Genomic DNA, 24,816 nt, shown 5'->3' with positions numbered 1-24,816 from the left:
TGGAGATGATTCATCTCATGCTTCATCAGCAGCAGATAATTGTTTATATTTGAGTAGTTACATACTACAGCTTTAAGGTTGGAAATAACTTGTCTGAAGTACCAGACAACAGATAATTCCCTCTTTTGGGACTGAGACAAACAGCTGGTCTCCAGATCTAAAGTCCTGTTCACCTGGGATTAAATAAACCTACTAGAATTCACCATGATTTGGCTTTCATCTTCAGTGAGTTTCCGTTCATTTGTGTGTTAAATGTCTCTGCTATAAATGTGGGTGTTTATGGCTTTTAACTGATTGGCAGTAGTGTCAGTGATTTTACGATGTGGCAAAGGTGCCCAGAGATTTAAGGCAAATAGTACAATTTTAAGGGTGAATAATTTTTTAAAGCCTCCATGGATGCAAGATCAGACAAAGCAAGCTCATATCTTCTCTGTTAATTTGGAGTTTGACACACATGTAATACAGTGGTATGCAAAAGTGTGGGCACCCATGTAAATTTTCATGATTTTCCTTTATAAATCATTGGTTGTTTGGATAAGAAATGTCAGTTAACTATATCATATAGGAGACAAACAGTGATATTTGAGAAGTGAAATAAAGTTTATATGATTTACAGAAAGTGTGCAAGAATTATTTAAACAAATTTAGGCACCCTTGTCATTTTATTGATTTCAATACCTTTAGCACTAATTATTGGAACTCAAAATTGATTTGGTAACCTCAGTGACCCTTGACCTCCATACACAGGTGAATCCAATCATAAGCCAAATGTAAGTGTTTCTCCTCTGTGCATCTTCTCTGAAGAGTGGCAACATGGGAGTCTCTCTTCAGAGAAGATGAGGAATTTTGCATACCACTGTATATCAATGGCCAGAGGCGCAGTTTGTGAACAGGCAAGGCAGGCAATTGGGGCCCCGAGCCGATAGAGGAACTCATATATTTTTCATTAGTGTCAGATTATTTATGACATAATGGTGATGAACACTGGTTGGAAGGGCCCCCTGGGAATGTTTGCTTAGGGCCCCTACAGACTCTAGAATCGCCTCTGTCACTGGCAGTGTGGGAAAAGATGAGAAAGCCACCAGTTTTACGAAATGGCCAAAGACAAAAGCAACATGATTTAATGGCAATTTCCCTAAATTGAGAGCAAGAATTGGTAAATCACTCACTCATTTTCTATTGCAGGGTTTCTCACTCCTGCTCCTGGGGAGCCACTGTCCTTCATGTTTTAGATGTTTCCCTGCTCAAACACACCTGCTTCAAATGGTCAGCAAGTCAGTAAGCTCTGCTGAAGCTTTTTTTCACACATTTATTTGAATCAGGTCTGTTGGAGCAGATAAATATCTATAAAACATGCAGGACAAGAGTCTCCACAGGAGCAGGAGTGAGAAATCCCGATTTATCGCTTTATCCTCCACATGAGGTTCGGAACTGAGGGCAAACTCCAAGAAGAAAGATCCTTGTTCTGGTCTTCTTGCTGCAAAGGCAAGAGTGCAAACCACTACACCACTTTATTATTGGGAATAAATATAAAAACACAGTTATCTTATATTAATTATAGTTAATGTGAGAGTGAGAAAAAGGGGGCATACTCTAACTTAACAATAGACTTAACAAGAAAGAAAAAGTAATATACTGTAAGATGAAGGAATTAGAAAAGTGTAATTTAATGTATTTTAGTAATATCATTGCACTATTATATGGTAGAACACAGTGATATAAAAGTTCCAGTACATACACTTGTAAACTTCCTTTGACACCTTACAAATCATCCACTGACATCAGCAGTACAGCACATCTGTTTGAGTTTATACATACACTAGCCTTTTGTATATATAGTAAATCCTCACATCAAGACTAAGACAGAAGTGATATATTTCACTTGTTTGTGACAATAATCACACTCATCTTATGCGCAACTTCCTCAGGTATAGACCTGTTTAAGTGCAAATGCAAATATCAGCCAATCCATGGTCGATCTTGACCCTCTGCTTATATTCCACGGCAGCAACTTCATGCCTTTAGACATGTAGAAATGGTCAAGACGACCTGCTGAGGTTCAAACTCAGCATCAGAATGGGGAAGAAAGGAGAATTTAGCGACTTTGAACGGGTCATGGTTGTTGCTGCCAGATGGGCTGGTTTGAGTATTTCAGAAACTGCTCATCTACTGAGATTTCCACGCACAGGGAATACATAAATATTCAGTGAGCTGTAGTTCTCTGGGGGAAAATGAATGACCAGACTAATTGGAAATAATACATAATACCACAGCACACAGGTCACACTTTAATAGGTGACCTGTGTGCCTAATAAAGTGAACAGTGAGTGTAGTTTTTTTTTGGAGTCAGTTGAAACCTGAGTAAATCTGACTCAATTGCAGCCTCTGCTGATTAAACTTAGGTTGCTTCACCAAAATAAAATACATAAATGGAGTCATTTCAAAAACAGCTAACAACAAACTTGAGTCTCTTGAGTCTAAACTTGACTGAATGTGTTCAGGGGTGAGAAGGCCACTGTAACGGGGGTAAAGGGGAATGTCACACCATCCCCTGTGGATGTAAAAATATGGTTTATTGCTCTCCCTTTGCTTGACAACAAACTGTCAGTCATGTGGTTTTGCCAAACTTCTCCCACATAAAAGGAGATTTCCACCTAAAAAGTTTCACATGTTGTGCAAATTGGTTTCTTTCATCCTAAACCCATGACCCTTTTCTTTTTTAAACAGTTTGTCAGCTTACCTATTTACTGTTTGTACTTAAAGTGTGAATGTGGCTGACTGCTGTTTACACCTCACCCACCCACTCTATAGTTGCTCTCCCTAGACAGGCCATGTGTTTATCAGAGGTAACTACGGTGATATGAGTTACGTCAGCCATACTTGGAGATACAGACACCTCCAGCTCCACAACAGGTTGAATAGGAAACAAATGATCCTCTCCCCTAAACAGTTAGAACACTAGTACATGAGCATGTCCCCAATGCCGCATTCCATTTGTAGCTGGAACTCAGATTTCCAACTCAGAACAACCTCATATACTCCGAGTTAGGATCCCAAGACGGCCAACATGGTCAATTCAGAGGTGACTCTCAGCAACAACTTACAAGTTCTGATGTAAATGGAACGCAAAGACAGTGTAAGCAAGTCTTTGAAGGATATCAGATATAGGCAGCATATCGAAATTGGGCGTCAAGATCTTTCATATAAATGCACGCCTTTGACACTCGACTAAATTGAATTAACAGGAGGAAATTTTCAACTGTGCTTGAGGTGGCACTGTAAAAAAAAAGGCAGGTCTGACAGCTACAAAAAAAAAAAAACTGAAAGAGGTGAGACCGAATACCAAATGAGCTATAAATTGTGCACTTATGATGAAAGATGTGGAAGCTGTAAGCGATGAAAGGTGACAGATAGTAAAGGTAATGACTACTTTGAATGCCTTTGATGCATTTTTCGTGGGAGATCGGGACCAAAAAATGAGCAGATGGTGATAATAATAATAATAGTAAAGGAAATGGGAAATAGTTGGAGAGTTTAACTAAAAGCATTCTGTTAGCATCAAAGTCACTGAAATATACTGAAAAGTTATGCTGTGATGACAATAAGCAGAAGCAAGGCTGCGGCAGCCTTTACCACTGATACAATCCCCAAAACGCACGGTTTACGCTGTATTTGAAGTTATATGAGTGGAGGTTTTGTCCGAGTGTATTATATATTGAAAACATGATGTACCACGTGCAGGCCTCCAAACGTCATGTGAAATATGAAGCCCAGCAGTTTGTTCCACCGAAAAACAAAGCACTGGTGAAACAAGAAACATGTGTCTTTGATATACCATTCCATGTGATTTAAATATTTATTTCCGATAAAGTACATTACAGTAATTACAGTATTCATTTTAAACCCAGTATTCATTTGCAAATCCAGGACTTTTGTAGCGAAACCAAACGTTAATCATACAAACCATTTATAGTGCAACTATAGGTGTAGATGTGAACTAAGGGTTCATATTAATACATTTACTCTTGACAAAAAACGTCATTCAGTCTATTCTAAGCAATGACTTACACATACGAGTGTTATTTAAAACAGTATTTCCATCAGAAGAACATCTTTCATCCGTTTCCCAAACAAATCTATAAAGCTATTCACACACATTGAAAGAAAAGTTAAGGGAAATATAGTCAAGGCACTTCTTATGCGAACGTACAAAAAAACCCCCAAAGCATTCATAACATTCTAACACATGGACATTTTCCCCATCTCATACAGATGAAGTCGCTAAAACCAAATTCTAACAAATAATTCCCCAGTTACCGTCACCATTCATCCATAAAGTGCATCACACGACCTACTCACGGGCTAGTTTGAAACAATTTCCACATCATTACTCGTCATTTAAGACAAAAGGTGTGTATGTGTTTTTAGGGGGAGTGGGACACACACACACACACACACACACACACACACACACACACTTCAACTAGCTGGTACACACATGTGAAACCTTTGTCAACTTGCGCCTTATTTGGATTTAAGAAAATGGCTTCAGGGGATGTTGTTTCAAGGTGATGTCAGTCTCCACAGTGATACAACAGCAACAAGGCTCACCTTTTTCTTTGTAAAACGACAGTACTATGATCTTTTGATTTCTTAAAACCAAGGCTGTGTTGAAATTGCAAGGCTCTGCCCTTCATGTTCACCTTCTTTCAGAATTGCTCATCTCTGGTTATAACTTCTGGGATTTCTTTTACCAGGTAGAGTAGAACAACACTGCCCACTTCCAAGTATCTTAGCGGATACATTTAACCCAAACAAGAAAAAACGTGCACACATATTTATCAGGGGGTCTTTCCTTTCAGGTGGTTCTTAGAATGCATGTTGTGGGATTTCCGTCATTCCCGCAACTCACTCGGGGAAACTTAGCTGTCAACAGTAGTTCCAGTGAAATTAGAGCAGTTTGAGCACCACAGGCAGAACTCTAATCAAATAAACTGTATTATCATAGGGGCACAAATCCATTTAGGAAGTGGATATCTTAACATCTCTAGCAGAGGAAGGGCAAAATGTGTGCAACGATCTTAAATGATACCCATAACCCAACAAACTCCACTCTGTTCTCCACCGTTATAAGATAGGGCGCCAGAGGTTTAGTGTTGTAAATATTAATGCAATTGAAGCAAAACGTCACCTGGCTGGTCATAAAGAGTGTTTCCTTTATAGAACTAGTATTTTAATTTATTTCAATGCCCGTGCTTTTGCACATATTAATGCACTTAAATGGGCATAATTATTGTCTAGAAGCAACGATGAAAGTAATGTATAAATGCAGAGTGAATGGGAAATTACATGATTAACTGTCCTTAATATTATCCCCAAAAGTAAATGATAGGCTTCATTTTACTTGGCTGTCTCTTGGTACAATATGTGACTTGCTGGACACAACGCAGTGAAAAGGGATCCGGTTATAAATGACTGGAGACTGAAATACAAGAAACAAAGTCAGTCGATGGCAATGACAGCAGCTGGAAGTACAGAGAACTGCCACGTCCTCTGTGACACTCACTCGGTTACCAACGCGTCTCCTGAGATGTTTATTTACCCAGATGTTTAGTTACTGGTGTAGCTGCGTGGGGCATGTCGTTTCTTCTGTGACAGAGGAGAGCTTCTGTCAACATGTCTGCAGAAGCTGAGGGAATCAGGGTCCATGTTTTCTGTAGATTGTCACAGTTGTAAAAGTCATGAAAATATCCAGCCATGTGATTCTTAATCTTAAGTTCCCTTATTGTTTTGGTCAAGAAGCCCAACTTTGGCCACTGTGGTAGTTAAAGACAAAACCAGAAGAAGTCGAGCTTCTTAGGTCCCGATAGAATTCTTATAACAAGTTGCAGAAGATCTTCAGAATGAAGCCTTTGTAGGTGGAAGACTCCATCAGTATAAAACTGTTCCTCTTCCATCCCATACACAGTTAGTTACATGGAAGGCTGCCTGAGATCAGGCTGAAATGCAAAACATCAGTAATAATCTTAAAAGGTGGGGGAGTTGTGATGGAAGGCTGTGAGGTTGAAGGGAGCCAGAAAAAAACAAAAAAAACAAAAGATAAGTTTTCATTAGCCCTCAAATAGAAGGACATGCAGATTGAGGAGAAAGTGGAAGAAAACGCTGACATCAGTGTTCCAGCTTCTGCTGACAGAGCTGGGTGACCTGGATGACTGGAGGAGAGGTGCTGAGTGACGGCCCGCACCAACAGGCTGACGATCGCACCAGCTGCACTTCACATTTCCCTCTGAGGAGAGGAAGAAACATATTTAGCAGCCGACTCCAATTAACTGCTATATGATAAGCGTACAGTTAAGAGAACATGAAGACAGATAGACCGGCAAAATCCAAGACGATGAGTGTGTGAAGGAGAGAGAAATATGTTCACAGCCCCAGTTTAATATAGGAGAAGGCAGACACGACATGACATGTAAATAACGCCATCAACGGAGACAGGTTTCCTCTACGACTCTCTCTCATCTCACATGGTTTGACAGTGACAACTGGTTTCAGGATTTGTGATTAGCTTTGGTCATGTCAATGACAGGGAATTTAGAGGGTTTTTCTTCATCTCTTTAACTCCTGGAACATCAAACTTCATACTCATTTTCTAAATTTCACATAGATGCTATCGGACACTGTGCTTATCTAGTGTCAGATATCAGATAGTGGAAAACCTGAATTGCAATAAACCTAAAATGCCTCCAGAAACTCATTAAGCATATTATTAGGAACTGCAGTACTCTTGATTATTCTGTCAGCCAATCAGTAATGGAATATGCATGAAATTCTGCACATAATGTTCACACCAAACATGAGAATTGGTAAACTAGTGATCTGTAAAACCCTTTCTGTCAGACCAGCTTTGGTTATTAAACCAGTTTGCATTCAGTATTCTTATAACATCGAGGCTATCAAGTGAACGAGCCCACGGTAATCAAGGATGCTTCTTTAATAAAACATTAAACGCACACAAAAATGCTATATGAATATTGAACGGTATTATTTGTCTAATATATTAAACTCAAGCACACGAGAGATACTAAAGGTAATGCAGAGTTCACATCACATTGAGTTGATGGTGGCAGCTAACGAGATGCATTCAAAGACCCTGGTAAATTGCATCACTTCTGCATAATCTACAGTGCATCGCTTCACGATGCATTTAAGGAATCTCTTCAATTTTATCACTTCTGCAAAGATGAAGTCTACTAACAAAATGATTGCTACCGCCACCTTCTGATAATAGATGCACCACAAATTAATCGATAAAATAACAGTTTTCCCTACAATAGAACATGGCACACTATGCTCCTTTCCGCCTGAGAACTTCTCACATGCCTTTTGTTTTTTTTAGTTCATCTAATCTCTTTTTCAAATTACTAAAATAGTTTTAGTAAAAGAGTGAAAAATGTATCAGTGAGATGGACCATGGACAGGTGTCATACAGGTTGGTTTGGGTATTTCAGAAACTGCTGATCTCATTAAATGTCACGCATCAATCACAACAGTCAGAATCTGGAATGGAGCCAAAAAAACAAGACAAGACCAACCCTCGAGATGGTAAACAAGAGCAGGTCATGGCAGAAAATCTGAGGCTCGAGGCTGCAAATGAAGCAGGACTCACCAACACTGGAGAATTGAAGACTGAAAAAAACATACACTGTTCTCATGGATCTAGATATCTGGCCACTCTGCACATGGTATGGTTTGAGTTTAACATAGACTTCATAAATCCATGAAGCTTTTTCATCGTGTAAACAGTCGCTGCTAATGCTTGGGGGAATGTTTTCTTGACACTGTGTGGACACTAACGGCCAATTAATCAAGCTTCCAAGATCTTTTGGAATCAACGCCACGAACAACTGTGGCTCACAGAGAAGTGAGTGAGGAAAACCCCCCTTTTGTATTAGTACAGTGTGTTTTCTGAATAAAGCGCTTGACGAGTGTAGTGAGCACACATCACCATGAGAAGGAGAGAGACAAAGTTAGTCGTATATTGATGCAGTATAGCACGGATAGGAAGGCACAGAGAGAACACGACATTACAGTACGACAAATACACAGCACAGTTGGGGACAAGTCATTTTCAGAACACTGCAAACATGCCTCACTCTATTTGTGTCTATTAAGATGTCACCGAGCTGTTAAAATCTATTTTTGTTGAGCACGTCTTAGAAATAACAAAAATACCTAAATCTCTGGTGTCTTATACACTTCTTTTAAGGCCCCACATTTTAATGAAAGTGGAGCACTCAAAGTTCTTTTTTTTTCCTGAAATGAAGAGGAGTAAATGTTATTTTTTTCCCTGAATTGAACAGACCTGAAGGGTTTTCCCTGGCGTAGGAGAACTGAAAGTGACCTCACCCCAACACTGATAACCATTTTACTTTGAGCACTCAAAGGAGAGGTCTGAACATTTTCAAAGTAAATCTTAAGCACAATACCCACATTGCATGTGTACGTACAGCCCATGTGGACAGGAGGAAACGTAAAGCAACGATTCACCGCACAGAAAACATGTGAGTATTGTATTAACATAGACTTTAAAACAAAATGAACCTCCCCTTAGGCACCGTTACACTAAAAACACTACACGTCCACTCTAGAATAGCAGAGGTGTGCACGCTATACTGTACAGAAGGACATCGAGAAAAAGACAGCATGCTACAGGATTGTCCTGCTGAGCTGATATGTATGTACCTCACTTGTTATGGTTCTTTGCTTTCAAACTGGATCAGCACTGCTGTGAAATGTGAAGGCAAAAAAAAAAAAAAAACAAGGGAAAGAAAAAATATGTGAAACAGCCAACTACCAGGTAGTACACTACTTCCATGAGAATAATAAAAACTGAGACTTACATTTGCATTCCCCCATACATGTGTACAATTTAAAATGTGTGGCTCTAATTTCAGCATGACAAACAAATAAATAACATTTCTTCTTCTCGAAAAACAGCTCTCAACCTACCCACCAAACCAATAAATGAATATATAAATAGTCCCATGACAGCTCACTTGAAATTCATGCTGCTCAAAATTGAGCTGATATATAATGGTATATTCTTGGTATTTTACTTTTAATTTAGTTTTCTCCACTACAATCTGGAGAATGTATGGCCAAGGTTGAAAATCCCTATTCTACAGAGACATAATCCCACCTAATGTCCAGACATGAACACTGATTTCTGGGGCCCCTACATAATATGTGGTCATTGAAAGACGAGTTAGAAGCAGTAGTTCTAAAGTTTGGGAAGTGTCCCTCCTGTGGGCCATGAAGGTATTGTAGGTGGGTTATGAACGACTGCTTAAAATTAATGAATAAATAGGGAAATAAATAATTTTAATTTTCAGTTTTGTAAGCAATTTTTCAAATAATTAATTTGGCAAAGTTGCTCTGCAAGTGAGTTTTGTGCCCAGGATATGCATAGGATGATTCAAATTCTATTTTCTGCCCTTATATCTTCGACCGTGTTATCCTCCACATTAGGGTTGCAGGGCTTTTTAATGAAAGAAATATTATCAGTGAAAAAACAAATCTTAACCTTAAGCGTGGATCAACGTTGTGATTTAAGGTTTTTGAGGGAACAATTCTGGATTTTAAATTCAGCCATGGCTTGAGTTTGAAAACAGCTGCTTTAGAGATGATGACAAATTGATTGACAAATTGTATAATGTAAAAGTAAAAGGCTGTAAAAGTAGCATGTGAGTGTTTAATAGAGACAACTTATTTGCACAACTTTGCACTGGATAACATAACACAAAACAGGAGCAGTGTTCCTGTTGCTCTACTACTACGTCAACATCGGGATGAAAATAATTTTCCTAGAAAGGAGCAGCACTCAGAGTTTAATTACATTACTCTTGGGCCTGTTTGAGATCAATAGATACTTCTACGTAATTTCATTAGGTGATACATTGCTATGTCAAGTTCAGTATAGATGGTGAATTAACACAACTGCTGAGCCTATTTCTTCTTGCTTTGCAGCGTATATGTGATATTTTAGAGAAGAGTTGCCGTGTTTTTTCTCCAATCTGGTCCCACTTGCAACGTAAATTTACTGTTCCTAGCCCGTTTCATATTTGGAGGTTTCAGTGGTTGATGGTCTTACATACAAAAATGTGTTTAGCCTGTTGTTTATCATTTATTTGAGGCGAACCTGTGTTTTATGTGCTCAATTAAAAGGCAGGATTCTGTTAAATATGGTGAGCTGACATGTTCTGCGTTATCCATACAGTTTGAACCTTCTGGACTCCAGCAGATATTTGTCGGAACGATCTAAGCCAGCTGTGAAACAACTAACTCAGGTGTCAAACAGGGGGCTCGTGCGCCACACGTGGTCCCCCAATCGATTTCATGCGTCCCACCACTTATTATCATGATATAATGAAAACATGGCGCACACAGTGTGTGTGTGTGTGTGGCTGAGCAATGTTTTTAGTAATAAGACATTCTGTTGTAATTATCGCACTACTATGTATTACATTCAACATTATTAGCTTGTTTGGTGCTATAAAGTAAACATGGGAAGTAAACATGACTCCATATCGAGACAAGTAATTTTACTTAGGAATAGCTAATTAATTATAACTTTAACTTTAAGCTCAACAGACGAAGAAGTAATCCATATACTGTTAATTAAGATGTTTATGAAGACGCTGTAAAAAAAACAAGGACAAAGCATCTCAATCACCCCCTGCATAGGTGGATGCAGTACAACCAATGACTTATGTTATAGCTTGTACAAGGACAATGTGCTCAAGAAGTATCAGGGAAGTTTATTTCTTTTTACACGTGTGATTAGTTTAGAACATGTATTAGTGGGACTTTGACACTGCATTTTTAATTCATCATCCTAAGTGTTCAGTGTCTCCATACGACATCATCAGCATGTGATCACGAAGTTGACAAAAGGTAGTCATTTTGTCTGGTGCGAAAAGAGAATCACCCAGAGTGAAATGAGGGACATGGAGGTCAATGAAAGGGTGTTCATTTGACAAATCATTAGGAACATTTCTGGGTTTTTTTTTTTAGAAAAACTTGACGTTAACAGGGCTTTAATGACAACTATTTCATAATTAAGATAAAGGTGTGCTGTTTAAGATTAAATGATATACAACATAAAGGCTAATGTGTGAATTTACACTATTAACAAAAAGCAAAATTGTTCAAAATCAAATGAGACACATGCTAATAGCTATTGTTTCCTTTACAGTTACAGTCTAAAAGAAAAGACCTGAAACACCCTTGTGGACAAAAACGTGTCACTGCATAAATTCTCCTCAAGCTGACTTCCTACGAGAGTGACACGTTCACCAAAATATATTGGCACAGTTTCCCCCCAAAATTGACTGTGTGTTGCACTACATAACTAGAGATGTGTGATTTGCTTTTATATTCATTGTGAGAAGGGTATACTGAGGTACAGGATGGGTAGAGCATGGGACCTTTGCTCTTTGACCATTAATTAAGTGACATGACAAAATAATGACAAAAAGATGGATGAGAATACAATTATACAGTAATTTCATGGCAGCTATAAATGAATTCTGAGATTCACTTGAAAAGGGTAAATCATTATCTGTTTCTAATGTAATTAAATATAAAGCTGTGAGTGTTGTGGTGTTTGTGTGTGGTTTTTCTTTACCCAGTGTTCTCAGGTATGTCCTGATCGGCTTCTGCTGCGGACGATTCCACATCTACATCTGTGCTGCTCTCACTGCCCTGAGCCGAGAGCCCACAGTCTCCCTGTGGGCTCACGCATTCCTGACTAAGACAAAGACACGCACACAAGCAGATGGTTCGTATTGACTTAAACACTACTTTCGATTATTTTAGCACTAAGATCTTATCTGTAAACTGCAATTACTACGTCATGGTTCTGCCTATGATGCAGCGCACAGTGTGAACCAGATGTGAGTTACATGTGACTCTAATCCTTAGTGCTCTATTTTGCATTTGTGTGGGTGTGTATACTGACTTGATATGTTTCTCCAGTAGCAGAATGGCCTGCTCCCTCTCCTCCAGCCTCCTATTCAGGAAGTCGATTTCCCTCTGCTTCTCTAACACCTCCTTCTGGAGACGATAGTTGCTCTCCTCCAGAGTCTCACAAAACGCCTGGTAGGAGGAGAAAAACATACTTGTAGAAGGTATAAACATTAGGTAGAGGACAGACGAGGCAGTCAAAGGAAAGCAGGAGGACTCTACGTCATCAGATAAGCCTGAGGCCAGTCTGCACTTTTATTTGTGTGGTAAATGTCCAGTTAAAAATAAAGTGGTGGTTTTCCTACAAGGGCAGCTATAGGAGACGCAATAAACACATTCATGACCAGATGTAGCGGATGCTATGTGCTGTAGAGGCATGAAAATAATTAATGCCATGACGCTTTATTTTGTCGGGTATAAACTCTTTCATAATGTCTCTTCACTTACAGCTACACAAAAAGTCTTCAAAAGTTTCAGGCAGGTGTGGAAAAAATTTTGTTAAGCAAGAATGCTTGCAATATAAATTCCAATTTTTTTTCCACTTCATTCTCATTAATTTACAAAATGCAAAGTAAGCTAATAGAAGAAAAATCTAAATCGAATTAATGTTTGGTATAAACCATCATTTGCCTTTAAAACAGCATTAATTCTTCTGAGTACACTTATACACAGTTTTTGAATGAACTGCAGCTTCTTTCATGATGAAAACAAGATTTCTGATTATTTTAGCTTCTTAAATGTGAATATTTTCTTTGTTTCTTAGCTCCACATAACAAAGAAATCATTAAAACTGAATCATTTGGGTTTGTGAACGAAACAAGACATTCAAGAACATCATCATTTCCTGCTTTGACAAACACTGATCAACGTTTTTCAACATTTTATCACATTTTATGAACCAAACGATTCATCGATTAATCGAGAAAATAATCAACAGATTAATCGATTATGAAAATAATCGTTAGATGCAGCTCTAGTGAGGTCCATAAATATTGGGACATTGACACAATTCTCTTCTTTTTGGCTCTATACACCACTACAATGGATTTGAAATGAAACGAACAAGATGTGCTTTAACTGCACACTTTCAGCTTTAAATTGAGGGTATTTACATACAAATCAGGTGAACGGTGTAGGAATAGCAAAAACATTAGGTGTGGCCAAATCAACACTTTGGAACATTCTTAAAAAGAAAGAATGCACTGGTGAGCACAGCAACACCAAAAGACCTGGGAGAAAAACCACTGTGGTGAACGACAGAAGAATTATTTCCCTGGTGAAGAAAAACTCCTTCACAACAGTTGGCCGGATGAAAAAAAATCTCTAGGAGGTAGGTGTATGCGTTTCAAAGTCAACAATCAAAAGAAGACTTCACCAGAGGGTTCATCACAAGATGTAGACAATTAGTGAGCCTCAAAAACAGAGATTAGAATTTGCCAAACAACACCTAAAAAAGCTGTTACAATTCTGGAAGAACATCCTGTGGACAAATGAGACCAACATCAACTTGTACCACGGTGATGGGTAGAGAAAAGCTTGGAGAAGCAAAGGAACTGCTCATGATCCAAAACATACTACTTCATCAGTGAAGCATGGTGGTGGTAGTGTCATGGCGTGGGCATGTATGGCTGCCAGTGGCAGTTCCCTTGTATTTATTGATGATGTAACTGCTGACAAAAGCAGCAGGATGAATTCTGAAGTGTTAGGAGCAATATTATCTGCTCATATTCAGTCAAATGCTTCAGAACTCATTGGACGGCGCTTCACAGTGCAGATGGACAATGACCCAAAGCATAACGCAAAAGCAACCCAAGAGTTTAAGGCAAATAAGTGGAATGTCTATGCCTTCCAGACTTCAAACTGTAATTGACTGCAAAGGATTTGAAAGAAAGTATTAAACAATGAAAGTTTGATTTATGATTGTTTAGTTTGTCCCATTACTTTTGGTCCCCTACAAAGTGGGAGGCACATATAGAAAGTGTTGAAATACACCGTTCACTTGATTTGGATGTAAATACCTTCAAATTAAAGCTTACCTTACCTTACCTTTAAGCAACAGAAAATAGTCATTTGATTTATATTGCGATATATGATACAAAAAAGTATCCCATGATAAGATTTGTTTCTCCGTTTCACCCAGTCCTGGGTCTGATTATCTGCACAGAGAAGATATATGTGGTCATGGTCTGTATCCAAAGCTGGATGCTTTGGCAGACACTCGTAATACACTTTTTTTTTTTTTGAAGAATTACACAAGCGCACGTCATCCTGTGGTTCATCGAAGCTGAATCCAACGATAACAAATAGGGATGTGTCTGTGCAGATAACAATATTGGGGGAAGAAACATTCACATCTCAGACAATGTTAATCTAATTTATAAGATTGTACAGTGGAATAGACTCTGGATACATGCGCACCAATTAATAATAGGTTATATGACGTTTTCACTGCAATATACAGACACTCACCCTGCTCTCCTCCAAACTATCAAAGGGACCAGGAGGGTCATCGAGGCAAAGAAACTCTCTCACTGCCAGGCTGTCAAAGAGAAAGAATGGTGGAACAGTGTTTACCATTAATTCCAAAGATTGCCATCTATCATTTGTCTTGCCACACTTCCATAATAAACTGACAAATTGTTTTACATTTTACACTCACAGCTCTCTACAACATGTGTCCCATTTCAGCTGCATATATGAAGTAATCTGCATCTGCAGATATACTGGGCATGTGCATGCAAGTGTAAACAGATGAGAAATAAAAATGGTGTAGAATTTAGAGGGAGAACATTTGAGAATGATCATAAGGTGAAACGTTTCATTCATAGCCGACAGTTGAACCACTCAGTAAGTGGATTTTCTGCTTGTCCAGGCTTTGCTTGCCCAGCATTTTTTTTCAATCATCTTTGTTTTCAGGGCTTGAAAATACCAAGGTAGCAGAATTGATGCGTTTTCAGATTAGCCTAAAATAGGGTTTTACACAGTTGCCACGCTGTAAAACGGTTGCCCTTCACCATTCTGTCCCTCTCTCCATCAGCAATACTCTCTCCATCTCTAGGTTTGTCAAAACATCCATAAAGTTTTTAATGTCCACACAGGTAGACCTTGCCACAGTTTCAGCTGTAGTTGTGCATTTTCTTTATTGAAAGACAAGTGGTTCACAACTGTCAGGGAGATCTGTGTTTAACACCTGGTGTGATGTGATGTGATGTGATGTACTTTAATTGAGACAGGGACAGTGGACAATAAAACATTCAACTTGCATTAAACAAGGATACATGCATTGTACCAGGTACTAAAAAAGTAGGTGGAACAATAAACTAATAAAATAATAAGTAACAACAGGTCATACAATCTTGCAAACAGTATAATCTCATAATCTCAGTGTGTGCAAAGTTGCAGCAATAAAATTAACGTACTCACTTAATAATGATAATGATAATTATTTTATGTAGCATGATTAGTACCATCTAACTGGTTAATACTGTATGTGGCTATTCTGAGTAGCATTGTGTGTTTAAAAACTAGAACAATTGATTATCAAGTGACCACTGTGTAAAGTTTATGGTTTAAACAAAAAAAAATAAAAAATAAAAATTTCACGTACCAGTTAGAAATGTCTTTATGTGCAACCAAGTTTTGCAGGAAGGCCTGTAGTCCCAACTGTCTGTCCTCCAGGAAGTCGCTGTCATAGTTGTCTTTAAACCAGCGTTTAGGAGGCAATGAGAGACGGAAGCCGGGAAACATCTCCTTCAGCTGCACACAAACACATACACACACAGAGTATCAAATGATATACATGCGGTTACAGCCACTATGATAAAGAATAATGATTTAGCAGCTATATGAGCTCACTGGTGTGACGTCGAACTGAAACGTTTGTGACAGTTTGTGCAGCGACCATGAGAAACAGCCTGTGCTGCTGCCTGAAGTGCTCACACTCTGCTGCATTACACGCTCCAATAATCTTCCACCTTCACATTTAACCAGTCTGCAAAGCCTGATGCCAGCCCTGAGTGTCTCAGTCTCAAAATATATTTCACCTCACGCCTCTGAAACAATGGTCTTTGTTAACAATATTTTTCAGAGCAACGTGGTGATGCTCCATCTATTCAACTTCCCATTCGCTCAGCCACACAGCTGTTTTAGCTCTGTTCTCATGGGTACACTCACATCTGTCTGTCTTTAGTCCTTTTCAGCTTCCATGTCTCTTACCCCATTCCCTTTCACTGCTTCATTAGTGTACACTCAAACCTGTGCTGCTCAAATCCATGGCTCTATACCAGGCAACAAATATACCAGGAAATATGTCAAGCAACTTGTGTCATGCTGGCTTTAGCAAACGGGAGCACATTTTACTGAATTAATAAAGATCCTAAAGAGAAGAGCGGTTTCGCTGTCATAAAACATTGGGTTATGTACGGTGTTAGCAGTTTTGTTTACTGATTGTGTTTCTCCCATGTATACAAGTAAAGGTGGAACTGGGGTGGTACATTGGACCATAAACAATAAAATGCATCATTTAAGAATAATGAACTTCTTTAAACCTCTATGTTGTCAGAGTCCATACACAAACCCTGGCATTTTACTCCTACTATTGCCAAACATGACACTGTTTTCCTAGTGATGTCCTAAATAACCACTTTATCCCCCAATTAACTTTTATTTTTGTAATAGTTTACTGCATGGTCTAAAAGTGGGCTACATACAGTATGTATCCAAATGACACACAAAATAGCTTTTAAATCCATTCAGGTTTCATTTTATAGCTCGTTTATGCAACTTTCAATTGATTATCAAATCCAGGCTTTTAAGAAACAGCAGAAGCCCTGGTTTCTGGTCTAAAATGTCTTGTTTATGGTTGCTCGTCATGTTTCCAAGTGCCAGTAAATCTAGTTGATAAAATCAGCATGTTGGTTCTATAATATGTTCTGCCATTCTGTGTTCTTTCATCTTTCTATTTTTGCCGCTTCCTGTTCAAATTCATGAATGTAGACTGTATAACGTACAAGATTTAACGGAGGCTATTTCAGTAAATTGCAAAGAATCACATCATTACTTAGAAATGTAAGTACAATAATTAAAGATAACCAAAGAGGCAATGACTCTGCACAAACATGTCTGAAATCTGAATGGAGCCTCGCCACAGTGGCCCAGGGACATTAGATTTAGCTGTATGAGGTAAAACATGTTACCTTAACGTTAAAATTGTGACTATGGGGGACAAATTTGGCAAGGATGGACAAACGAAAGACGTGAATTATGTTGTCTGAGAAGTTATGCAGTTACTTTGAAAGTTTTTTCTGACAGGAAGGATCACTAGTTATATCATCATACAAGACCTAAATTCAAATGACCACAGGTGCTGCTCCATTATGGAGCATATATATACTTTATGTGGCAAATTCCTGAGCCTACATAAACTGACTGTTTTTAAGCTGTATCAAAATGGACGGTTCAGGAATGATGAGTGCGTAGTTCCCGTAAACCAGCTTGGCTCTCAGCTGGTTTTACAGGGACAGAAAGAAAAACACGCACACGCTTAACAAAATGATCACCTCATAAAATCAACACCTGCTTAGGTCTACAATATTTTTAATACAATGCTCACTGCTTCATCTTGCCAGTAAACAAACGCTCCCCAATAGAAACTGAAGTTTGTAGCCCACATACTCTCCTGCACCAAAGTCCAGAGAATCCACAAAAATCTGTGTTTTTCATCTTATGGGGACACAGGAGCTGTTGGTCTACGGTTGCTTCATTTTATAAATTAAGAATTTAAAACAATAAAGTCATTTGAACTTGGAAATAGCAGTGAATTAATGACTGTAAACATTCTCCATGGTGTGGTGGAATTGGCTGTTCACAAAACACAGTTTCCAGCCAGAAAAGGCTGTCTAAATGAAAGAAAAGGACATTAAACATTCCTGAGCTATCGCAGACCTAAGCAGACATGTATTTTATTTGGTTAGCTTTTTGTTAAGAAGCTAAACCCCATTTTTCCTTCAGCCATATTATCAGTAAGAGCAAGTCCAAGGCTGGCTCACAAAGCGTCAGCACTCAGTGAAATAACTCATACGACCACACTTTAAATACCCCGATCAATCATTTTTTGTCATTCACGGTGGTCACCATGTCAGATTATCAATCACAGGGGCACAGATTCTTGCCGTGTCTTGGTCGGCGGACTGGCATCCTTACAAGTATGACCCCGACCAATTATCATTCACAATGACACTGCACAAGTTCATAGGTCATCACGGAGGCAGGGCAAGGAGTTGTCAATCGTGGCTACCAAAGCGTTGTGGATGATGCTCACGATCTTGTGCTCAGACAAAAAAAAAGAAAAAAGATTGCAGACTCATTCCTGAGTAGGGTGCTGTTGCCAAAGCTGAATGAAACATTCAGTGTCGCTATTCCGATTGACAGCAGCAGCATCCCTCTTCCTCTGGTTTCCACTGATATAATCTGTAAGCAACACTTAATGATTTAAACAATTAAAATCGAATTTTAAAAGGATGTCAATTAATTATTGTTGTCATCAAAATGCAAAAAAATTAGGGGCAACTTCTTTTGACCAAAGTCAAGTCTCCTGCAGTCTTCAAAGCCAGTAACAGCTTCAGCCACATTCACCTTTACCCTATAAGCAAGATGCAGACTTTAAGAAAATTCTTGGAAATGCATCAAACTCCCTAAACAGATGTATACAAATTAAACGGTTACTGACTGCTACAATCCACTTTGTGAGACAGTATCAACAAGCCTGGATGTCAGTTTACTCAGGAGGAGGAGGGGTGATGTATGCATACTGGCTTGTTTATGATCAAAGAGCAATGGGAAAAGGTCCAAACTTCAAAAACAAAAATGTTTTGGTGCCAGCTATACACTGGAGGCAGCACTGTTGATGTGTGGACCACACTATGCATCCATACGATCATTTATCTCAATTACATGCATGCATTTGGCTTGTCTTGTGGGTCACACGTAACACGACTTCGACTTATTCATTTGCCTTTTGCGATGCTTAATATGTGAACAGGGCATGTGAGCAAGGATGAAAAATTAACCTGAGATTTAAGCCATTCCAAGCAGTTCATGTGTGATCACTGAGTTCTTAACACTGAGGCATCAACAAGAAAAGAAATTCCACTCAGCAGTGTGTGTGTGCATAGAGCCGCCTCAGTGGAAAAGCCACAGGAATGGAGGAAAGGACATCCACACCCCTTGTCTGCCCTCTTCATCTTCATACTGAATGTAGGGTGTTACTATTTTTCAATTCTTTGTGCTTTGTGCGTGCATGATACACCTGTTTTAACCCTTCCATACATGAATTACAGGAATTTTATTTATTTGTTATTTGTATTTAACTTCTCCCCAGTACAACCACCAGCCATTTTATTAGGTACAGCGGTTCAACTGCTTGTGAAACAAATATTTAATCAGCTAATAACACAGCAGCAACTCAAACAATATTCATTGTCACGATGACTTGCTGAAGTTACTTCTTCAGAGTGTTCCTGGATCAAGCTTCAGAGTTTAAAAGAAAGGTGATTTAAGTGATTTTGAATGTGATGCGTTTATTAATGTTTGCTTTCACATTCCCATCTTTATTTGCCGCTGATGATCAGAATGTTCCAGTTCCGCTTAAAACAGGTGCGGTTATATCAACCCCTGACTGCACACATGATCCCTGTTTTCACAAGGCACCTTATGTTGTATATAGGCTGGCTACTTGCAGCACTAAGTATAATATAATCTATTTATATTCAGGTGTGTTGCACTTTTTTCTATTACGCTATTACCGAATAGCTGCTAAGCAGTTTGTCATTGTTCCTGCAACAGTGACATAAGTAAATATCTATTCTAGAAGTGATATCATCAGTCAAAGTTGTTGTCCTGCCTGCTGCATAAAGTTGCACAACTGCTGACTACTGAAATATCAAACAGGAAGTGTCTCACACAAATAATGGCATCTACTTACATGTTTCTGCCACAAATAAAAACACACTAATTATTCCCGGGTTTGTACAGACTTAGTTGACATTTTTATACGTCTGAAGCATTTTGTGAAGGCTACTGCACTTCAGACACCTTGATTTAATGGTGAGTAGAAGATAATATCTACTGCTACAGTATTGTATATATTGATGTACTGATACTAGCGGTTTGGAGAATTACCATGAAAAACTGATAAAACAAATGAAATGGGGTTCATTTATCTCTGCACAAATGTTGGGTTATATTTGTGCATTACTCACTCATTATCTCATCACTTTATCAAAACTCCATACAGAGGAAACTATTTAGATGTGAGGCAACAGTGTTGGCCACTACGCCACCATGTGGCCCATTTGTGCATTACATTAAAATATTATTAAGTTTGCAGGTCTGCAGAGATGTGCGTCTGTCAGTTGCAGCTATCTAATGGTCATTTCCTTTTCTGTGGAACAGTAATATTATTTTCTCATGGCTTAATATTTTCACCTCTTTAATGAGTGACCAAATTGTCCCTCATGAAACCATGAGAGACTTGTTCCCCAACTTGGCTAGGGCCCAATGGGTGTTTAGAAACAGTAGGCTTCTTTGTGTAGCTCTAATCACCTCCACAGTACGTCCAAAAACAAAAGACAGTATGCTGGAAACAAAGAACTGATGATCAGAAATACCAGACAAATGTGGACAGATGATCCAACAACAAAGGAAAGAGCTTCAGATAGTCTTGAAATCAAAGCTATTTTGCATACTATTAAAATACTGTATATGTAGAGACAACATACTGAAGACACACCTTGTCGTTGAGTCGGGAGAAGTCTGCGTACCTTCTAAAAACAACCCAGCTCTCATCTGGAGTCTTCCTGACCAGGACCTTGTATACCTAAAGCAGTAAAAAGACAATACAAACAGCAGGACTGATAAGGATTTATACTCCACCATTAAGAAAAGGTTCACAACAACCAAACCACTTAAGAGGTTATGAGGAAAATTACATAATCTTATTTGTTAGGTGATTAAAAAATAAGAGACCACAATTATACCATTGTTCAGCCTCTGTTATGGAGTGTACAAAGCCTAATCTGAATCAAACTAATCTGAAATTAATAGTTCCACCAAGCTTTTCCTGTGTTTGAAGATGGTGTATAATTAAATACCATAGGTCTAGGCACCTTGCACTTAATATCTTTAATGTTTAATGTTTCAATGCATGTGGATGTCCAATGGGACACTTTAGTAAATGGGACATAGATACATTGGCCCAATACTATCAATCCAAAGGTCATTATACCCTTAATTATGTAGCATGTGAATGTTGAACAGAAATGTCACAAAGACAACTTTAGCTGACTATTTGCTTTCATACCGTGAACTTGGCCCTCTCTTCCATGACTTCATACCCCAGGACAGTTGGAGTGATGGGTCTTTCCTTTTCTTGCTGACTCCCGGAAGGATCTGATATAGAGCGGGGACAGCTGGAGTACTCCACAGAGGGCTCCAGTGTCCCGTTAACCCTGGCCCTTGTCACAGGGCTCTGGAGGGGTGGCGGCGTCCGGCTGCGACTGCCTCTGTCTCTGTCCATGCAGCGGGATTGGCGCTGGGTGCCCAGACCTCCACATCCTCTTCCATGGTCCTCTGAGCTGCTGGACATGCTACCTAATGACGAAGCTCGCTGTGGCCGTCTCAGCTTGTTGCTGCCACCTGACAAAGCTCTGTCCATGGGCACGGGGATAGGCACAAAGGGTGATGCCATCTTCCTGTGGTGTACACTCCAACCCCACCACCACAGTTGTCAACAAGGTTATTCCACTGAGAAACTGACCTTGATTTGCTTCAAAGCAATGCTCTCCCTGAGGGGTTGACAGAGACTCTACACATCCTGCAAAAGAGAATAATAAGGTGTCTACTTTTTCCGTCATGAAGGGTTTAACAAGTCGAGCGTCAGATATTTACTGCATCATAGATTTAAAACAAGATGGAGCATTGCCAAATGACACAAGCAAAACAATAACCACTATAGTGTAATATACTACTGTAAAGGAAGGAATAGAACTTGTGTGAGCGTAAATGTGAACTGTTTCCAACATGTATTACATGTTTACATTGAAATCAAAAATGGGAAAATATTTGATAGCATCCTTTGTTTTCAAATTGCAAAAATAAATTTTCAACCTTAATGTTTGACAACACACTGGGCTTCTCAGGATTCATTATACTGTACATGCAGAGCAGAATCTGCCTGCCTGACATAAGGGTACTAGCCTGGGAGGGCTGAATTATTGACATGAGCCACACATCATTCATAATTTAAGGATTTCTGCACTTTGTCCAAAACCACAACGAAGAAGAGTCTGTTAAACTCATCTTGACTTCTGACTAGATTTGTCAACATTTTTGCTTCAGTGGAAAGTCCGATCAATTCTGGTGAATGATGATACTGAGCCTGGTGGAAAAGAAGAAGAAACATGCAAGGTTGTTTTTCACAAAAAAACAAAGCCTGAACTCGATATTTGTTCAGACTGAGACTGGGTGGGAGCTACCTGTCAGCTGTGTTCATATGAATTCAGCACCAGTGGAGCTCAGAGAACCTAGTCACGTGTTCACCTACAAACAAATCCCTAAAATAAAACACACTGACGAATGGGACAATAAAAGAGGCATGTGCCTGAGGCAAAAAGACAACAAACTTAATGAGTATGAGGGCAATGATGACGACAAGGCAACTACGGGGAGATGACAGCTGACTGCTGACAGCTATTTATGTTGAGACATATGACTGAGACCAGAGCCAACATAACAAAACATTAGCTGCCTCGTGGCCCCATTTCACCAACTGACTGACGAACAAACGTTTACTGGGCTCGCTAGCAAGCTAAGCGATTCAAGACGTGCCTTTAAGAAAATAAAATAAAAAAACAGTACAAACTCCATTTACAAAATGTGACATTGACGATGGATAGTTTTGAGGACCCCTTCTTATCGACCCATGCCCACATGGAAGCGAAAAATAGCTGAGAGAAAGAACAAATTGTTGTAACAATGTGTTGAAATACATACTTCACAGAACACAGGAAGTTAAGGTTTCAGTGGAAATTCACTGCTATGCATAACAACTACCTAGTTGCAATTACTTGCTGGTCACAGCAGTCCAAATAAAGTAAGCTAACAAAAATAAACTAAAACGGCTGATAATTGCATCTCAATCCATGTCGAATCGAGATACAAGTCACAACATTTTCTTAAAGCACCTTTTTATTTTAAATGCGAGTATTTTCGCAATAATCAATACAAAAACGGTTAACATACACATTAGTTGGATGGTGTTCGCCGTTTCCGCTGTCCAACTGAAAGTCCCCGGGCTACAAGCTATCACATTACCTTCACGTTAGCTAGTGAGCTAGCAGCCCACAAAGCTAAGATGACCTGTGGTGACTGAGTGACACTGAGTTTCACTTACCGTATGAGGACAATATCCGTCTCCTTCAAAACAATGATTCCACATTATACATGGACCCTGCTGTGTGACACAGTGTTGTTGCTGTTTAAATCCTGCACTACCGCCTCCCCTGTCCTGCTCATGTTAGCCTGCTTCAATTCACTGTAATAGTGGTACCACGGCGGCAGCGCTGCCTATAGATGACCAGGCGGGGGCGCTGTAATGACACACAATCAAAAAAAGTCTAATGTGCGTTCACGTGCTGCAGGAATAATGGGAAAAATTATAAACGACTGGAGACACACGAGCGGCACCTCCAGTCGAACATTTGACCTTTCGAGGAGCACATGGACCCATGATTACTCTGTGTAATGTGATGTATGCAAATCACATATTAACAAGTTCATTACTCACAAACAGACAAAACAAAACAAAAATATTGTAAATAAAGACAACAACTACAAAGCAGCAACGACATCCAGAGTTCAGCAAGCACTTGACAATCATAAAGGCCCATAACCAACTATCTTAAATGTAATTCTCCTTGTCATCAAAGAAACCCTCAAGGTGAGAGGGAAAAAAAGCCACAACTCTTCAAATGTGTGTCAATATTTAAAGAATTATTATATTTGGTTAAAAAAAAAATCTTAAAATTGGGATCTATCTGGAAATTGGGCAATCAAGTACATTTTAAAATAGCTTTAAATCTATCAACTTCTAGTTCAGTTTGACCCAGAATGCAGCTACTGTAGCTCCCTGCATTTAGGAGATCATTCCTAGTTTTGGGTTCATTAACACAAACAGCCTTTTCAACTTTTCATATGGAATTTACTAAAATTATAATTTGTTATCTTGTAGTAACAAATAGTAACACCAGAGGGGGCAATCTGATGAAAAACAAGATACAAGTCATATTTTATTGTTATTTCTTGTGTCAATAACTACTTGCGAATGGGTCATTAAAGTGATTCTGATGCTGTTTAAATCTACAGTTTATTTCAGTGGTAAGCATGGTTTTAACCCAGAGAAGCAGGTGAGTGAGGTAAACCTATGATCTTTGGGTTAACTGGTTCCTCAAGCCCTGCACTTTCTCTTGGTTCGACCGCAGGGGTGTGTGCTTAAAAGTGATTCACATTTCACAATTCTAATGTCATCATAACTGATGTTATTGTGTTTCTAAACTGATGTTTAGACTGCTGCTCAAATGTAGCGATGCATTAATCAATGTATGTGTCTATTCACACAAACTTGCATACATTCACACACATATAGTACTTCTTCAGGGATGAACGTGAAGCAAATCCTCACCAAATACATTGGCAGAAGACTGCAGAACGTACTCCCTCATATGCATGGGTGTGCCA

The 24,816-nt window shown here is 39.0% G+C and overlaps 1 protein-coding gene across 2 annotated transcripts; it reads right to left on the bottom strand.

The window, feature by feature from the left end:
• Window positions 1–5,242: 5,242 nt before the first annotated feature.
• Window positions 5,243–23,561, bottom strand: snx16 (sorting nexin 16). Of its 2 annotated transcripts, XM_083901731.1 has the most exons (9): window positions 23,474–23,561; window positions 21,383–21,895; window positions 20,813–20,899; window positions 15,632–15,780; window positions 14,494–14,563; window positions 12,020–12,156; window positions 11,687–11,809; window positions 8,743–8,785; window positions 6,157–6,286 (listed from the first exon to the last, which is right to left on the bottom strand). In XM_083901731.1, the coding sequence occupies exons 2-8, from the start codon at window positions 21,767–21,769 to the stop codon at window positions 8,767–8,769; spliced, it is 972 nt and encodes a 323-aa protein (XP_083757857.1). In that variant the 5' UTR covers window positions 21,770–21,895; window positions 23,474–23,561; the 3' UTR covers window positions 6,157–6,286; window positions 8,743–8,766. The 2 variants fall into 2 exon arrangements, with proteins under 2 accessions (XP_083757858.1, XP_083757857.1); XM_083901732.1 differs by lacking the exons at window positions 8,743–8,785; window positions 23,474–23,561 and having other exon boundaries at window positions 5,243–6,286; window positions 21,383–21,805.
• Between the last annotated feature and the right edge of the window lie 1,255 nt (window positions 23,562–24,816).

This window comes from Microchirus variegatus, assembly GCF_963457635.1.
Source record: "Microchirus variegatus genome assembly, chromosome: 15".
Classification (NCBI taxonomy): domain Eukaryota; kingdom Metazoa; phylum Chordata; class Actinopteri; order Pleuronectiformes; family Soleidae; genus Microchirus; species Microchirus variegatus.
The sequence above is the reverse complement of the archived record's forward strand: the minus strand, read 5'-3'. Positions and strand labels throughout refer to the sequence as shown.